This window comes from Myzus persicae, unplaced genomic scaffold (genome assembly GCF_001856785.1).
Source record: "Myzus persicae strain clone G006 unplaced genomic scaffold, MPER_G0061.0, whole genome shotgun sequence".
NCBI classification, from domain to species: domain Eukaryota; kingdom Metazoa; phylum Arthropoda; class Insecta; order Hemiptera; family Aphididae; genus Myzus; species Myzus persicae.
Window position 1 is genome coordinate 135,132 of NW_019101091.1, and position 18,535 is coordinate 153,666.

At 27.4% G+C, this 18,535-nt stretch overlaps 2 protein-coding genes across 4 annotated transcripts in view; one reads left to right on the forward strand and one right to left on the reverse strand.

Annotated features, from left to right (window-relative positions):
- Positions 1-1,440: 1,440 nt before the first annotated feature.
- Positions 1,441-18,535, forward strand: part of LOC111027688 (DNA ligase 3) — a 43,693-nt gene continuing 26,598 nt past the window's right edge. The window contains exons 1-2 of one of the 2 annotated variants that reach the window (XM_022306100.1): positions 1,441-1,563; positions 2,469-2,510. The gene's annotated coding sequence lies outside the window, so the exon portion shown is untranslated. The remainder of the gene's footprint in view (positions 1,564-2,468; positions 2,511-18,535) is intronic. The other variant, XM_022306099.1, reaches the window with a different exon arrangement.
- LOC111027690 lies at positions 2,539-15,478 on the reverse strand. 2 transcript variants are annotated; one of them, XM_022306103.1, is made up of 4 exons: positions 15,090-15,478; positions 3,874-4,022; positions 3,590-3,794; positions 2,539-2,842 (listed from the first exon to the last, which is right to left on the reverse strand). In XM_022306103.1, the coding sequence occupies exons 2-4, from the start codon at positions 4,009-4,011 to the stop codon at positions 2,730-2,732; spliced, it is 456 nt and encodes a 151-aa protein (XP_022161795.1). In that variant the 5' UTR covers positions 4,012-4,022; positions 15,090-15,478; the 3' UTR covers positions 2,539-2,729. The 2 variants fall into 2 exon arrangements, with proteins under 2 accessions (XP_022161795.1, XP_022161794.1); XM_022306102.1 differs by lacking the exon at positions 15,090-15,478 and adding an exon at positions 13,070-13,202 and having other exon boundaries at positions 2,541-2,842.

Sequence of the window (18,535 nt, forward strand, 5' to 3'; positions counted from 1 at the left end):
TTGCATTCACATATTTCTTAGGAAGCGGAGTATTAAAAATCTGTTTTGATATACATTCGTTCATAATACCTAGGTAGTAGGTAAGTACAAACATGTGTGTTGCATATTTTTACATGTTTGACTAACTTTACATGATTTTGCATGTATAAAGATTTAAAGCATATCAATGCGTATTATGTTAGTAACTCATCGATTTAAAAAATAAAGAGCCGCCACACATCGTCAATATTTTGAATTATGCTATAACAAAAATCGACTGCAATTTATCGACTCTGTAAAAATGATTTATTTATTAAGAACTGTGTAGATACTTTGGATACTTGTTAGTTGTTTGGTACTATTCGAAAAATAAGTTAATAATGGGGTGTATTGTATAACTTGTAAATACAGATTGTAAATATTATGTTTTGTTCAATAAAAAAAAAAAGTTAATATTCCTAAAAAGAAAACATCTTGTATATACATTCGTGCTTGAGTAGGGTGGACATGTTTTTAGAATTAGTTCTAAAGAATTGTTTTTACGATTTGATATTTGCTGTATTAATTGATTAATTTATATTTTTATATTTAGGACTGCAGTGAATAATTGAAGAATTTCTAAATAATAATTTATTTTTTAGGGTTATTAAAATATATAAGTACCTACATGTGTATTTTAAAAATAACTACATAATACTGCATATTTAAGCTTTTTTTAGCGTAAATGTAAGAACATTTTTTTTTAGTGCAAAAAGTTCCAATTCCTGGTTATAACTATAGGTCCCGTATTTTAAATACTTAATAACTTATAAGTAGGTAGGTACTTATTTAAAGTTTCGTTGAGCAGAGACGCAGAGTGATCATGTTGGTCTATTACTAAGATGTTCTGAATAAAAGAGGACCAAAAAAATTTTTACAATAATATATATTGCACCAGGGTTTGGTTAAAAATCAAGAGCCAATCTCGTGTAGGTAGATCGCAGGTATCTCTTGAACAATAACATAGGTAGCCCATAGGTCATAGGCACTATTGCACTAAATAGTAAAATTGGAAAGCAATGTGTGAAGATACATTTAAGTGTTGGCACCTAATGTACCCTAATGATGTATTATTTTAAAAATGTACCCAAACGTTTTATTCATTTTTGGTGTTTGCATTTTAATAAAATAATTTGTGAAAAAAGCTTATTTTTAAAGACATATTGATATATTATAATGTTTGGAACATAAATATTGTTAAACGGAACCTTCGCAGCCTGTAGAATAATACCCTCTATGAGTTAAAAAAAATTATCAAATGTTGTTAATTCTACAGGGCATGATCATTATTCATTATTCTCTTAAAGTGTAATTTCATAGACAAAATTACATTGGCGCCTTTTACTATTTAATATTATTGTTTTGGTCTATTATCTTTATCAATTTATAATTCATAGATTGATAAGGGAATGCCAATAAGTGATAACGGCTAAACGGCGGTGTGTGGACTCTACTCCGTACTCGGTAGTTGACACTTGTGACTGTGTGTATGATTGATAAATAAGTAACTTACTGGAGTCTGGAGTACTGGAAGCTGGGTGACTGGTGAGTACCTACCTATACTGTTTAGTATGTAAAGTATGTTTTGTTTTCAAATTTTCCAATTTTCTCGTTTATTCGTTTTCAATCTTCAACACTCGAAATTTCGAACAAATTTTTAAACATTTCCATCCACCAGTGACCGACGACCGTTGACCTGTGTATTATACCTCAAACCTCCATAATTGTGCTGTACTTTCAATTTTATAACATATGAGAAGCACTAAAAGGTAGCACTAACACACATACTAATTTTATTATAATTTATAGGTTTAATCTAAACTTACCCAGCCTACATATTATGTACAAGCTTTAATTTTAAAAAGCTTTCTCCATATAATCCAACCATTTCACATTAACAATTCAGGTCAAAAATGGATACAATTATTGGATTGATTATTTGTTATCACCACATAATTTAAATAGGTAGGTAGGAATGCATTGTCGATAAATTATTGCTAAAGCCTCCCCACAGTGTCTTAGGTTCAAAAATAAAAAAAAATAGGTAAGTAGGTTCCTACTTAGTTTCGATATGATTTTGTTTACATTTGACCTAAAAGTGTATATTGAGAACATTAAGAGATACTCAATATTATTTTCTTTATGTTCCTTCTTAAAATCTAGAATTTAAAACACAATCTATTAAAGTTCTATCTACTAAAGTTATCTGAAAATAAAAATAGTGAAATAAAAACATCAGTATGTTTATGGGTATGTGTGGTATCTTATCTTTTATACATAATATTTTCCTTCCTTCTGTTCTCTATTTGTAAACACATTCTAGTTACATTAACAAATAAATAAATAGGTAATTGTGTATTTTTTATTTCAAGCATATTGATTAAAAATTACTAAAATTTAAATATGATACTTGAGTAGTAAAAACTATTTAAACTTTATAACTTTTTTAGATATCTTTAATTCTGTGCATCAATGACACCAATAATATCTAGGTAAATATCTAAATGACATAACTAATACATTAAATATTTACTATGTTTTAATTATTTGTATATAAGTATGAATAATAATAATAATAATAATATAATTAATGAATTATGATAAGTGAATCTTCACTCTATTAAACTACTTATTATTAACGTCATTATTTTATTGGAATAATACATTTACTTAAAATTTATTTTTTTCCAATAAAATCAAAAATTGATAATTTAAAACTGTTGTGGATTATAATATCTTTTTGTCACATAACGGATGAATTTGTCATAGTCGTCTACAGATTTTTTTTTGTTGCAAATCTTAAAATAACATAAATTTGTTTTATCTGTAAAAGTAAATTGTGTGTTATAATTTAAATCAACAAATAAATGGTATACTCATAATTTTATACTTTTCAGGCGTATCATTTCAGTTTTCAGTTTTAGTGCCAAAATGTTTTCCGTTATTAAATTATTAACAGTCTTATAGCTTGGTGTGTACCTTTTTGTATACCTTGTATATTAAATAACAACTATACTCTGCTCCAGGAAAGAACATGACCTTAATGCTGGGTATGTTCGGGAACACTCGGCGCTATAATTTATATATATTATAACCTATATTGTCGCGACATAAAATGGAGGAAATTGTGCTGCCCTCAGTCTTCATGCGCATTACCGTTCTCTCCTAGCGCAGAGTAAAAGATGCAATTTTTTAACTTTTTTTTTTATTTTTCACATTTTGAAAGGTTTCTGAGATTTGTTTTCAATATAAATAAATACAGTTACATTGTGCCATTTATAAATTATCTTATAATTATTATTTGTTCTTTGTCATATAATATATTGCTATTAAAAATTTGGCCGAGGTAGTTGGTCAATTATTGGACCACAGCATTTACAGTATTAAAAAATTTACAATACATATTGGCACTTCTGTTTTACTTTGGGCAGGCAGAAGGTGTTTTACAAAAAATAGGTGTTACTACTTAATTCACACCCCCTGCTCCCCTCAAATGATGCACTTGATACTATATTATACATAGGATATTAAAATATTCACTACACAATTTATGACTTACAATTTTTCTTACCTTTTTTCTTGTTAAAATGATCAATACTTTTCATATTTTGGAGGTTTTCAAATGTTGATTGCTGTAAATCCTCATTTTTAAATTCATTTTCTGTGAATTTGTCAAAATATTTGCCATTTAATGATGTCAATTTTGATGGTTGATAAAAATCTTTTATTTTCTCTACTTTATCATTCTCTTTAACAGCATGTTGATTATTTATATCCTATTTACTCAACAAATAAATAAAAAGTAGCAGGTTTACTTATTGGTCAATTTTAATTTCATAACTCAGTCAGTGTTACCTCTAAAAACTGTTTAAATAACGATATCATATTTTCATTTGATAATTTTGAATCATCGCCAAGCTCCAATCCAGTTGAACAGATTACAGTAGTTATCAATATTTGCAAGACCATTATTTTCCACCAATTTGTTGCCATATTCTTATTGTCTGTAAATATACAATAAAATTGTAATAAGTATTATTAATTTGCCATTCTTAATTGTATATATTGATACAATTATGGTTATGTGCATAATAATTTGTACCTGGTATTCAAATTAATTAAGGCAGTCATTAATATAAAATATTATTATAATTTATGCCTAGGTTACCTATTCCAATAAATAAAAGAATTAATTAGTTTTAAGTGGGTATGTGACATTTGAAATAAATGATATGTATAATTAATTTTAGGTTTAACTATATTAATTAAATCCAATTAAAATAACAAAATTAAAGAGAATATTAAATGTATAATTCTACACCTTTATAATTGTATTTGTAACATGAATGTACTATAATTTAGTCAGTGGTGTATCGTACAAGTGTGCTATGTGTGCCAATGCCTGGGCTCATTATTGCTTATTATTAAAATTTTCAATTTTTCTAGTGTTTTTGGATTTTTAATCAATTTGTAAATTAAAAAAAAATAAAAACTGGTCTGACTTTAGATAATGCAAAATATATAAAATTAGGTGGACGATGAACGTGCTCACCAAAATTATGACACTTTAGAAAAGACTATTGTTTATATGAAAATTAAAACAGCCTTTGATAATATTGTCTAAAAAAATATTTATTATATATAATTATATTTGTTTAAAAGAGTGAAATTAGGTTTTTTATTAAAGGTTATTTTATTTTACTTGTTTCAAAAGGTGAAATTATGTTTTTATTTTTAAAAATCTAAAATGTTGTCCGGAGTCACCAAAGACTCATTTGAACTGGTTTTTCGACCATAACTGCGTTTCCAAAGCCACTCTGCTTATGGGATGACTTCGGACAACTTTCAAATTTTTAAAGAAGTTAGTTAATTTGGATTAATATTAACTGAAACGACTGTTAAAACTGTAGACATGTCTAGATAATATATTCTTTTTTGGCAAATTTTTTATTGAAAGTATCAACCTGTTTTTAACAAAAAACATAAAATAATGTCTGAAGTCACCCAATTTTATAGTACTCATTTGTGTGTAATTCTATCTTATTTTAAATGTAATTTAAAATTCAATAAAAATGAATAGTACTTTTAGCTGATTGATTTGCATAAGATTTTTTTATTTTAGAATAAGAATATTTGCATTAAATTTAGGTAATTGTATAAACCTATATTATACATATTATTAATTAAAAGGTGAAGGGGATCTTTTTTTACACACTCGTCTCATCTATTAGATGAATTACTGATAATTATTGAAGTATTGTGTGAATCATTTATTTTCCAACAAATATGATGATTATAGTTTATGGGCTATTTTTTGAAACCGTATCAAATTATTTGATTGATTAAAAAGCATTTACTACTATGCATTTTCAATTACTTTTGTTGGTTATATTTTATTTTTTATTTTCATGGAGTTAGAGTATTATAAAAACAATTTAATGTTGTTTCAAGATGTTTTTATAGTTAATAACAAAGTTAAATTAAATAGATTGCAAAATCTTTATCTTTAATCTTGTTCTCATTATTGTAGTTTTTCAGTTTATGTCTTTTTTTATAGTTGGAATATGCTTTCAAATGATATTAATAGACAATAATTTCAAATGTAAGTGTGCTATTCACTACAGCAATAATCACACATTATTATTGCAGATATTAATACATTTTTGCATATTTATAAGTTAATCATAATGCATTTTAGTTATGGATTTAGTTAAATAACAACTGTAAACTGCTGGTTGTGCATGATTCATAACATAAATTTAATGACATTGAATAGTTTATTTGTTTTTTATATTGACTTATTAACTTATTTTTTCCTTAAAATAGTTATAATCTTTTCTACTCGAGAACTTTTATTTTTATCCATTATGAGTATAATCAAATGGTAGAAACATAAGTTATGTTAATAGTTTTATATAACTAATGCTTTTTGAATGTTAATTGTAAATTGTATGTAAATTAGTGTTCGAGTGAGTTGATGGAAGGGTAGTGACATGTTGTCTTTTAATTATTTTTAATTATAGGCGTACGCAGACTCTAAAAGTAGGTAGTGCTCTGTATCAATATATTAACATCCACCCTCTAGTTAACAATTTTATAAATTCAACACATCTAAATTTTATTTTTTGACATTTTTTTATGTTATAATGTTATAAATAACGTTTTAAAGCTCTGCTAGGTATACATATTTTCACAATTATTAATAAATAATCTGTATTAAACTACTGAGTGCACATAGTGAATCATTCAAATTTGTTTCAAATTTGCTTTAAAAATATTATCTAAAATTTAATTTTGTATTTTTGGTATATTTATGACAAATACTCGAGTAATATAATTGAGGCATAGGATGCTTCTGCCCATAAAAATTTACAGGGCTAATGCTTATGTTCTCAATAAGTTATTCAGCATTTAAGTCTTAAAAAACAAAAATATTTGCGTCCCTTTCATAGATCTTATACTACTAAAAAACTAGATTAGAAAAGAACTGTACATAATAATAGGATTACGAGTGACGTAATAATATCTTACCGTGATGTAGGCTATCTTTATTAAAAAATACAATAATCTATGTGTCTATAAATCTTACCCTGCTACCCGCGCTACTGTTTATAGAAGTAATCGAGCTTTTCATACACTTGTTGCTTGGCTAGTAGTATAAGGTCTGTGGTCCCTTTGTTATTTAAGATTATGATTTCTGATTAAAGTATAGTGAAATATATTAATTAATTAGTAGTTTTGATCACTGTTATCTACATGGTACTGTAGTCCCACAAATATTTAAGAAAATAAAAATATACCTATAGTCTAAAGAAATCACTGCAAATACAAGTTATAGTTATGTAATTTAAAGTTTTTATTTCTTTTGTTCCTATTATTGCTATTTAAGGTTAACCATATACAATACCTAATTTCAAATAAAAACTCAAAAATGATTTTTAACGAGTTTTAACAATATATTTTTTTCTAAGGATTTGAATAGTAAATATTTAATACATCAATATTCAATATGTTTATAGCTAACAATGTTAAAAATTAAACTTGAATGAATAATTATATCAAATTCATTATTTTAAAACATATCAATTTTGATATTTGATTATTCGATAATTAGACTCTAATAATTAATCTAACACAACTTGAATTATGTAGGTAGGTAGTAAATTTACTTAAGAGGACATTGCACCCGCGCGTGTGTTGTCTCCGTCTCACAAGAGCTTAACAAGGGCTTCTCATGGGATTTTTATTATATTTTTATTTTAAAGAGAGTTATGAGTATTTAAAAATTGTAAATTGTTTGTACAACTTAAAATACTCATAACTAAAGACCGGATTTATATGCATTTAAAATGTTAAAATATGCATGCAAATATGCACTTAAAAAGTTCTGAATATGCACTTAAAAATCATAAAACATGCAAAATAATTTTTGATTATTACAGCTTTTTATTTATGTTAAAATTATAAAATCAAAACATTTATGACGAAAATATGCACTTAAATATCACAAAACATACAAAATAAATTTTTATTACCTATTACAGCTTTTTATTTATGGAAAATTTATAAAATCAAAACATTTATGATGAAAAAAAAATAATAAACTACAATATTATATACAATATATTTTATGAATTTATGATTGTGATAAAAAATATATAATTTATTTGTTATTGGAAAAACAATAAGTAACAATAATATGTTCCATATTGATCTCAGTTAAATTATGACGGCGATTTGTGACAATATGTTTGTATGCAGAAAAACTTCGTTCCACATCAACACTTGTTATGGGTGCATATTTAAAACTTGACAACATTTCCGGGGAAAAGTGTTTGATAGAAGAACTTAAGTCAACATTCTCACCTTGGTGTATTTTAGAAATTTCTTTTAAAATTAGCAGGCCTTTGTTTTTTTTAATAATGTCGGAACATTTTTTTTTAATTAATACGCTATTTTCATTTTCTGAAAGATTATTGATAGCATTTGTAACTTGTTCAAATATTTCTAAAGCATTTATGAGTAGCAAACCTGAAGTCTCAAGCTTTTTAATACTTTCAACAATAACCGAAAAATTTGTTTTAATATAAGTTAAATCGTTAATTATATTTGATTTAGTTAGAATTTGCTTACAGTTTTTAATGCTTTTTACATCGTCTTCTGGTAGGCTTTGTATAACATTTTTAAAATTTTCGAAATTATCTGCATAAAATATTGCTGATTCTAACCAAGCACCCCATCGTGTTATTATAGGTTGGGGCGGTAATGGTTTATTAGGTAGCATTTCATGATATAATTGAATTCTATAAGGAGCTTTCAAAAAAATCTTTTTTCCGTTGTTAATTAAATCGTTTATTTCATGAAAAATATCCATAATATTTTCTGCAATCCGATGAATCCCGTGAGCAGCACAAGTCACATGAATAAGATTGGAATAAAATGGTTTTAAATTTTTGGCAGCCTTAACCATATATGGGGCTGCATCGGATAACATCAACAAAACTTTTTCGTCATTACCTCCCTCTGGCCATTTTGGCATGATATTATTGGCATTATTCTATATTCTGACATTATTGGCATTGTAATTTAAAAACACAAACAATGTTATATAAAATTAATATGTGTTTATTTAGAACTACGTTGACGTCGTTGACTATTGCCGAATGTACACTTCGAACTACAGTCGTTAGTCTGTCAGTCTGTGTTCTGTAGTATAAATAAACGATAGTCGATAACTTGATAATGTTAGATAAGATAAAACTATACGACGGGAAAATCAGTATACAATCTGCCTATTATATTTTTAAAAATATTTTCAATTTTTGTGTTTTGAACAAATTTGTGTATAATAATGGTACATACAGTTATAAAATTAAATAAAAATATTTAAATATATACGTAATATGCAAAAACATGCATTTTTATGGAAAATATGCACTTGAACCCAAAATATGCAAAAATATGCAAAATAAAAATTTGTAACATTATTTGTTTAACTATGATTGATGAAAATCCATTTACTACATGTAATAGCTTATAAAAATATGAATATGCATAATATGCTAAATCCGGTCTTTACTCATAACTCTCTTTAAAATTAAAATATAATAAAAAGCTCACAAAAAGCCTTCCGTAATAATCTTACCTTTTATTTTAAAAAGAGGTCAATTCTCTGTAATTTTTAAGCCAACTGAGCTAAACTTGATCTGCTGAACTTAAAATTTGGTATTTTAAGCTCTTGTAAGACGGAGACAACACATGCGGGTATAACGTCCTCTTAGTAATGAATTATAAATTGAGATTATAAAACCAGATTATTTGGTGGATTAGAGATTCTGTAAAATGTCTAAATAATAAAATACTCTGCTAACACTAATCTCCATTTTTGTAGTATCTGTTTGAAAGTTTTTACCTATGCTATTACTAAGAGGAGACATTGACAATGTACATTGCTGGTATAGAAGTGTTGAATAGTTGCATGTTATATTATATATGGTTTGCCTCTATTTTGGTTAGTGCTTTATAGTATAAACTGCTCTTTTATTTATATTATTTGTGATTGTGCTTATATAAAATTAATTTTAAATACCAATTTATTAAAAATATAAAAAAAAGGAAGTATGATATAATTTTAATTTGTCTAAACAATTGAATTGAAGCACGTTGGATGATTATTTAATTATATTTTCTTCCTGCTCGTTTTTTTTTTGTTCTAATCCTGCTATGTCTGTCAAAAAATTAAGTAAGGATATTAATTTAGAGTTTATTGTTTTTTTATTATGTAACTACGGAAATTGTTAAAAATTAAATCTCCTTAAATTGCTACTGTAGGTACTTATTATTGTGAATGTTTTTTTGTAAGTAGGTGTACAAAATATATGTAGGCTTATTACAAAATTGTGAATAAAAATAACAAGTTTCGTCTGAAATACACAAATAGGTTGTTTATATAACTTGGTTTGTATACAATAAAGGTATTTAAAATAATAATATTCAGCGAATTTTTAATTTTATTAAGTTAAGATTGGCCATTTATTATGTGTAGATTCAGTATTTATTTAATATTTGTTTTATGAAGAGAACAGTTTTTCTAATTATTTAACTTACGAAGTGTCTATCGTAGCTTTGTTTAATTTGTTAACGTCTTATTTTCGCGTAATTTATAGTTTTCGAGACTTATAAAAAAATCCAATTTCTAGGACTAGGTATTTAAACTGTTACTTTTTTTGATTCTGAGAGGTGCCTTGAATATATTTTTTTGTTTTATGTCTCCTTTGAGTACAGTTAAAATGTAGCAGTCTTAAAATTTGAGGTTGATTTCTGATAGAAAATTTGACTTAGTTGGTACTTTTTGAATCATTAGTTGGGAAAAACAAAAACATAAATTACTGAAAAACAAAAATTATGAAAATTATAAACAACTTATTAATTAATAAGTATACTCAACACCTAGTATACAATAAAGCGACTTCTGGTTTAATCTATACATTTAAGTGGTTTTACCAATTTTCTACTTCCAAAATGATGGGTTGTCTCTAGTACAAACGTGACTATGTTAAATAATATAGTTGACCATAGTCTATGAGCATTTCAAAATTGTACACACCTACAAATTTTAAAATGTTGTAATTTTGCTTAATTTTGCAAAAATACTTTTAGCTATTCATTTTTAAAATTTTACCAGCTCGCAGTTTACATTTCACCTTTTTGCACTTGATAAAAACTCGGGCGCAGTTTAAATTTGTGATTTTGTGTTTACCCGTACTTTGGGCTCAGTTTACAATCGCTGAATATCTGTCTAAAATTGTGCACAGGTCACTATTAACTCTAATTTTAAAAAGACAGCATGTAAGCAGTTACCGTTATTCTGCTGTACAGTAGGTTTCCAGACTCTAAATGGGTCACTATAATGATCAACTAAAATCATTCTATTCGCAAAACGGTTTTGAGCGAAAATAGTTTGTCAGCCTGTATTATTAATTATATAATATATTTTATGATATTATGGCAATTATTAAAGTATTTTTTTTTTATTACTAGACATAAGTAATACTGTAATACAGTAGGTTGAATTAATTTTTGCAAAAAAGATTGTATTTGAAAATGCGTTTGTGGGTATACAATATAGTAATAGAATTTAAAAGTTTCTAGTTTCTTCAAATTACAACAAAATAACTAAAATTGTTATTCGTTGTTTGATTTTTTAGGTTCGTCCAAATGTTGACTTAAATATCAATTGAAAAAAAATCGTGTTTACCTATATAATTTTTTAGATTTTTTGACACAGTATTAACTACTTCAAATTTAATTGATATTTATACAAAATTTTTAAATGTTTATAAATAAATCAAAATGAGCCAAAATATTTTAAAAATTTACATTGTATAGAAAATGATTAAATAAACATGATCTATAAAATGATTGTGGTCTTACGCTCACCTTTGCCGCAAACAACAACTTATGGGGAAATCTATTGTATTCAATTTTCAAATTTTTTGATCAGTCGAAAATATTTTAAAATATGTATGACGTATAGAAAATGCTAATATAAAACATTCACTAAAAATTGCATTTATCAACGGCTATTTGGAGGTCATCCGGACTTGTAAAGTTGGTTATACCAATAAAATTCATGGGAAAAATAATTGGTCGTCAATCAGAGGAGTTCGTATTAAGATAAGTGCATATTATTTATACAACAGTAAATACTTACGAGTATGGAGATGTATAGTTATATCTAGTATAACAACTAACTAGGATAAGTAAAAAATAAAATTGTTACGTTATATTATATAATATTACATTTTTACTACATTTTAACGAAATTCGTTTTTGAATATAATTTATAACGTTAGTTCAATGTTACGCTAATCAATCAATTTGTCCAAAGGTATAACATTACTTATTCTCAAAATTGAATACACAAAAATGTCGAAAGGATGTAGAGAAAACAAATTATCGGAGAAGCGATGGACAATCACTTAGCGTTGCGTTGTTCGAAATCCGAATGAAAAGTGGTCCCAATTCTGTGTTGACGCCAAATAACCAATTATTGTTTTTACTCGATTTCACATAAAATGCAAAGCATCTTATACCGGTACCTTCATGTTTTCCATTTAAAAAACAGCAATTGCAAACTGGCATTTACAGTTCGAAACAAGGACCTGGCCAAGCCCAAATACTCATTCTATTTTCCGCACGAGTTGGGTGTCATTTTTATTTCATAAGTATTAGTTGAACAGTCTATGCAAAACAATATGAAGTTTGAAATTTAAATTTCTTGTTTATTCAGTTATGATACATTGTTTATGATTCAGATGGTTTTCGCAACATTCCCGTTTTCTCTTAGTTTTCTATATGTTTTTATTAAATATTAAGAAAAGTACTGACAGATTTCTGTTTTGACTTCTCTAAGTACCAACTACATCACATTTTCTACCAGGAACCCACTTCAAAGTTGAAGATTGGAGCAAGTTTTCAAGTTTAAAATGTATGATGACGGACACAAAAAATTATGTCATCGTAAAACCAATTTTAAATATTTTTTCGTACTTCACAAGTTACTTCTTCCTATTTAATTATGTATCATAACTAAATTCTATTATGCATTTCGTTTAACAGAACATTATCTAAGTTTAACTAGGATTTTCTTTGATGTATAAGTTTGTGAAGTACTTACTGTATAACATTAAAATAAATACATCATATAAACGCTTAGCTATATATAGGTAACTTATCTAAACAGTTAAATATTAAAAATTCCATGGAAAACTTAAATAATATATTAACCAGAGATTTACAATTTCGAATTCATGAAGACCAAATTGTTTTCCTTTTTTTGGGGGGGGGGGGGAAAGTATCAATACTTACAGTTGTTTTAATTGTTAGAATAATCTTTAAAAGAAACACGTTGGTAAATGGAAAGTACTATTAGGTACCTTTTAAAAAATGTATTCTACATAAGTGCACGTATGCTGTAAACTTATAAAATTGTCTATACTATCTATTATACTACCTATTTAATTTAAAAAAAATGTAAATATAAGCTTACCTGGTAGTTTTATTTTTTGTTATTTTTAAAAGTATTAACATTGATATAATTTGGAAGTGTTTGACCGTTTGTGATGGTGTGGAATTGACGAGTCCCTAGATACCATTGGACTATCACCACCTACCTCTATTCAGTTGAATAACATTGCCCAATTATCCATTTAAAACAATCGTATACTAATTATGCGATGAAATAATAACACATTGTATGTGCGATTATAAAATGTATATGATTTGAATGAGTATGCATTTTTGTATAAACGTTGTATGTATCGATGGATATCCACTAATTAATCAGTTAATTATGTCTGTCGTACACGAATGCATTTGTAATTTGCAAACAATTGCATTATATATTTATAGTTCATTTAAAACATGTATGTAAAATTTCCAAATTAAAATGAATACCTAGCATTTTAATTGTAATATCCAATATAATAATAATTCAACTAACTTTAGTATATTTAACAATTGTAGATTATCATCGTACCATAAGTTCGAGAAAAGAAAGTTTTGCTATTATAATCTGCTATGTGGATCCATTAATAATTGGATTATAAATATTATATTCGCCATCATGAGTTCTGATTATTAATATAAAATCCGTTTATGTACCATCAATTTGCGTCAGTAATCAATTTATATAATTATATTCAAGGTAAATAATTATTAATTGTTACATTATTTAACTATTTATACAGCCATAGATTTATATAAAATATATATTTTTTAAATGGACCCAGCAAACTTTAACAAATGTGACAAATGATTTTTTTTTACAAATTGTCCGAATTTAATAATGTTAACTATGCGTACTTATACACATCTATATTACTTATATTACTTCTATTACTTATATTTATATATTTTTAGTATAATCATTATTCTTACAATTTAAAGTTTAATTATTTTTTTAAACGAACCATATTTTAGAAAGTAAAAACCGAATAATATCATTATTAACATTTTAGGAACAATATTCGTGGAGGTTTTGGGTAAGACACAAGTAAGTGTATCATATGGATAATTAAAATTAAATGTCATAATTGTATTATATTGTGTTGTACAATCGTTTACTTATAAAATCTCCACTAATCTTAACCTGACCTAAGACGATTATATACAGTGAGAATCAGTTTAGTATATGTGCAATTCTTATTAGTGTCATACGTATTTAAATTTAGATTTTCAAACTTCTGGGACGTGTAAAAAGAACATAGACATTTTATTATAACTAAAATATAGTATTTGTCTTGCTTTCAATAAGTCATACACAGAATACTAAATATTTTGTCAAAACAATTTAATAATATGTTTTTTAGTATAAATTAGAAAATGTTGCTGTAAGTTTGTTTTGTCTTTAGCTGAATTTTTGATGAAAATTGATATCCTTAAGTAATGATAGATTTAGGTCACTATTACATCTCTTAATAGTTGTCTAAACTTAAAATTTAAACGATTTACCGAAAATGTTTTGTCAATTTCTGAGTAAATTATAGCCTACATTGCAGTGAGCGGACATCTATAATTTCTTAACAACATGAATTTGTATTTTGTACAAAATTTATGAAATTCTCGAATATTTTTTTCCTTCTCAGTTAATAAGTATTTACTGACAAAGTACACGGACATTTTAAAATTACATTAGTAAAAAATATTTATATTCTATTGAAATCTTAAGACTGTTTGCTTATTACTCGACATTTTAAAATAATTGTTGTAAATATTACTTAACTGTGCGTGGCATTTGATCAAAATGTATTGATTGTTTTTTTTTTTTTTTTGTAAAACCGATATGTAGGCATATTATTATAGGTATGAAATAGGTAATATTAATACAATGTTAAAAAATGTGATGAAATCAAATAATTTTTTTAAAAACTAAATAAGTAGGTAGGTCAGTTGTTTAAAAATAAAGTGAAATCGTACAATTCAAATCTTCATTCACGCCTTAAAATTAAAATACGTGTAGTAATCGGACATCGTGTATTCCTGTATAATAAATATACACATTTATTTACCTTAGTGATGTACTTCGGCCGGAATGTGTTGGCTTGACTGCACTCGTCACGGGATGTATATTGCTATTGTGTTGTTGCGATGTATTCTATTGCGCGTACAAGTATTCTATAAAAGTATATTATATAATGTTCAAGACTATGCTATATTATAATGTACTCGTGAGTGGAGCAAACGAAAAAGGGGAAAAACGTGATCGCCAAAAACGCGTTCCTATAGCGTCAATCGCGACGATAAGTTGTAACTTATAAGTGTATAACGATTATTACATTACAACACCGTCGGACGGTGTATACAATGTATTATAATTATGATACTGTAATGACTAATGAATTATTGTGAAATTCGGGGAGGGTTGGACGGCCAAAGAGAAAATGTCCGCTGGAAATGCAGCGGCCCGAGCTTTTATAACACGGCACCCGTGGCCCGCCGTACCGTTAAAACCGTGGCGCGGCGGCGGCGGCGAGCGCGAAAAGTCGACTCTATTCCCGCCGGACTTCCCTCGATTCGCGACCCTCACCGCGGCGATTACCGCCTACTTGTTGCCGACAACTATATTATCCTCGATCCCCGCCGAATAGGTTTTCAGTTAAGTCGCGGCGATATAATATTAATGTCGCTACTACTGTATAGCATAGCGGAATGTGTTGTACTTACACGTCGCGCGCGTTCCCCAGACAATAATATTTACCAATTAAAATACATTGTAATATTATACAGGTATATATACTGTGGTATTAGGCGTATGCAATACGACGATTTGTACCTTATGAGGCAGAGATATTCAAACTTTTTCATCCCACGGCTCCTTTAAATCTTCACAAAATGTTGACGGCTCCCAAATTTTAAATGATAAAAAAATCAATGTTTATATGATTGTAATTTATATTTTATAATTTATTTACCATATTACATAAATAAAATAAATTAAAGCTTTATTTAGCGAATGACTGTTGTACACAGTTCAACGTTTCCCAACCGGTGTGCCTCAATGATATTAGTAAACGTTTTTCGTAAAAAATATTTATTGGTTTTCAATAATTATACTACGCGGCTCCCTTCGACAACTCCCTCGACGCCCCTGAGAGCCGCGACGCACAGTTTGAATACCTCTGTTATAAGGTATAATATAATATATATATTATATAAATATTATATTTTTATTATTTATTTATTTAGCCCCGGTAACAATAGGCAATATTCATTAAAACTTTTGATTACAAAAATACTCTAAATTATAACCCGGTCTGTTTATCTGGACACTCTGGCGTCACGCATGGTCTTAACAGATCAGACGGGTTACATAACTTTATTCGGACGTCAGTGTCGCTTACAAGTTCCATAATATGTATTAGTTTTATATGTAAGGAAAACATGTCACCTTCAAAAATAAAATTTTAGTAGTATTTAGTTATTTACATTTACTGATCCCTGAAATTTTTAAAACCATAATGGCCGCTAGGTGTTTAGATTGACATTGGCTTATACAATAATATACCGGAAATGCCCGCTTCTTGTCTCTCATTTCGGCGTATAAACATATATAGATGAGTGTACGATATTCAACGCGTGGTTCTTAATTTGGTTTAATTTAGTATTTCCCTGGATCCATTGTTGTTGCAATATACTGTTGGAGATTAATCTGATTTGAATAATGTTCTCCTGAAGATGTAATTGCCTTACATGTGCTTTTTTGTCCTAGCTTCCTTTCGTAACACAAAATTTAATTATGATGGTTGTGTATCCATATCAATATAATCAAGTATCTAGAATTGGTTTAATTTTGTAGTTGGTTATATTATTATATAATGAGTCATTATAATGAATCACTTGAATATGCATTAAAATTTAAAATGTTTTTGGGTATTGTAAGATGGTAAAACGTTTTTCGGCACAAACTTTAACTTTATAAAGTCTATAAAATAATACTTATTTATCAATTAAAAACACCGATTTTCCGAATATTTTGGCGAATATAGGTACATTGTTTACTTTAGGAATTTTTCAAGAAAAAACGTTCGATGGTGACAAACTGACAACGAAGCACTTAGACAAACTAATGCCTACGGGTTAAAGTATATATTACATATTGACATATTGTGTATGGATAAATTATATTTCCATGGTTAAGAGAACGTGGCATCCGCATATGTTGTCTCCGTCTTTACGTTAACAATAATCCATTTTACTCTGTTATTTTTAAAATAAAAGTGAATTGACTCTGTAATCAATTTAAAGGTAAAATGATAGTTGAATTTACTCTTATATCAAAACTAATGGCACATTTTTGAAACCGAAGAACGAAAATTTGGTATGTCGTACGTGTGTAAGACGGGTGATTGTAAACTCTTCCAGGATACCGGTTAGGTTAAAAGTTAATGAAGAGATGTAATGTAAACTCCTCCAGTGTTAATTCTTTGCTTGTATTCAAATTAATACTATATCTCAACTAAATAAGATCAAAAATTCAAAATGAAAAAAGAAAATAATAGTGTTAGAGAACGCTACAAAAACTTATAATAATGGATTTATATTTGACTAATCAATTACAATACCTACAAATTGTATCACATTACTTTAGTTCACAATTTAAAATATAACATAACATAACATACCCGCATAGGCGCAAATAGAAGGGCTTCCCCCTCCCAAATTTCAAACACTTTTTGCGCCTATGCAAATACATAGGTACTTATTTTATTATTACAATTAGTATGATTTTTTCGGACAATTGTTATATTTATTTTTAAGCTTTGTATATTTTTTACGCTTATCTATCATTTTATGTGGACTATTATGATTATAAAAATCATGATTTTTTTTTAATAATAATATATTATATTTATTTTATACTATTACTTGATTTTCTTCCCTGGCGGAGTTTACATGCTTTCGTTTGACACCGTTGGTATGACGTCCTCTTAAGAATCTCAAATATAAAGATTGCGCACACGGGGGAAGCTAAAACATAAAGCAATGACAGCATAGATAATAAAGATTAAAGAAAATAACATTGACGAACCAACATCAATTGATTACCTAAATTATCTCATGGCCCGTATAAGAACATGAGCCGTTTTCGTTTGGACAAATTTATATGAACAGTGAACACATACAATTATGTCTGGTACATCGTTTGGCTGATAGCCTGATAGTTATATGAACACCTAACACCTAACACCTAACATAGCCAATTCATTTTTCTTCTCATTTCTAGATACGTATAATATAACGATCTTAGATTAGGTGATCGCGTATTATTACCATATTTTTTCCTCGATTAACGAGACAAAAATATATTGTTCAAGTAATATTTTCCATATCAGTATAGTCTATAAATGATGTTTTGAACGAATATTAGAAAACATACAAACTCCTTTAAATCCATAGCCTTAATAATGACGTAGGTATATACGCCGTTTGTTGTTCACGACACGGCGACGGTGTA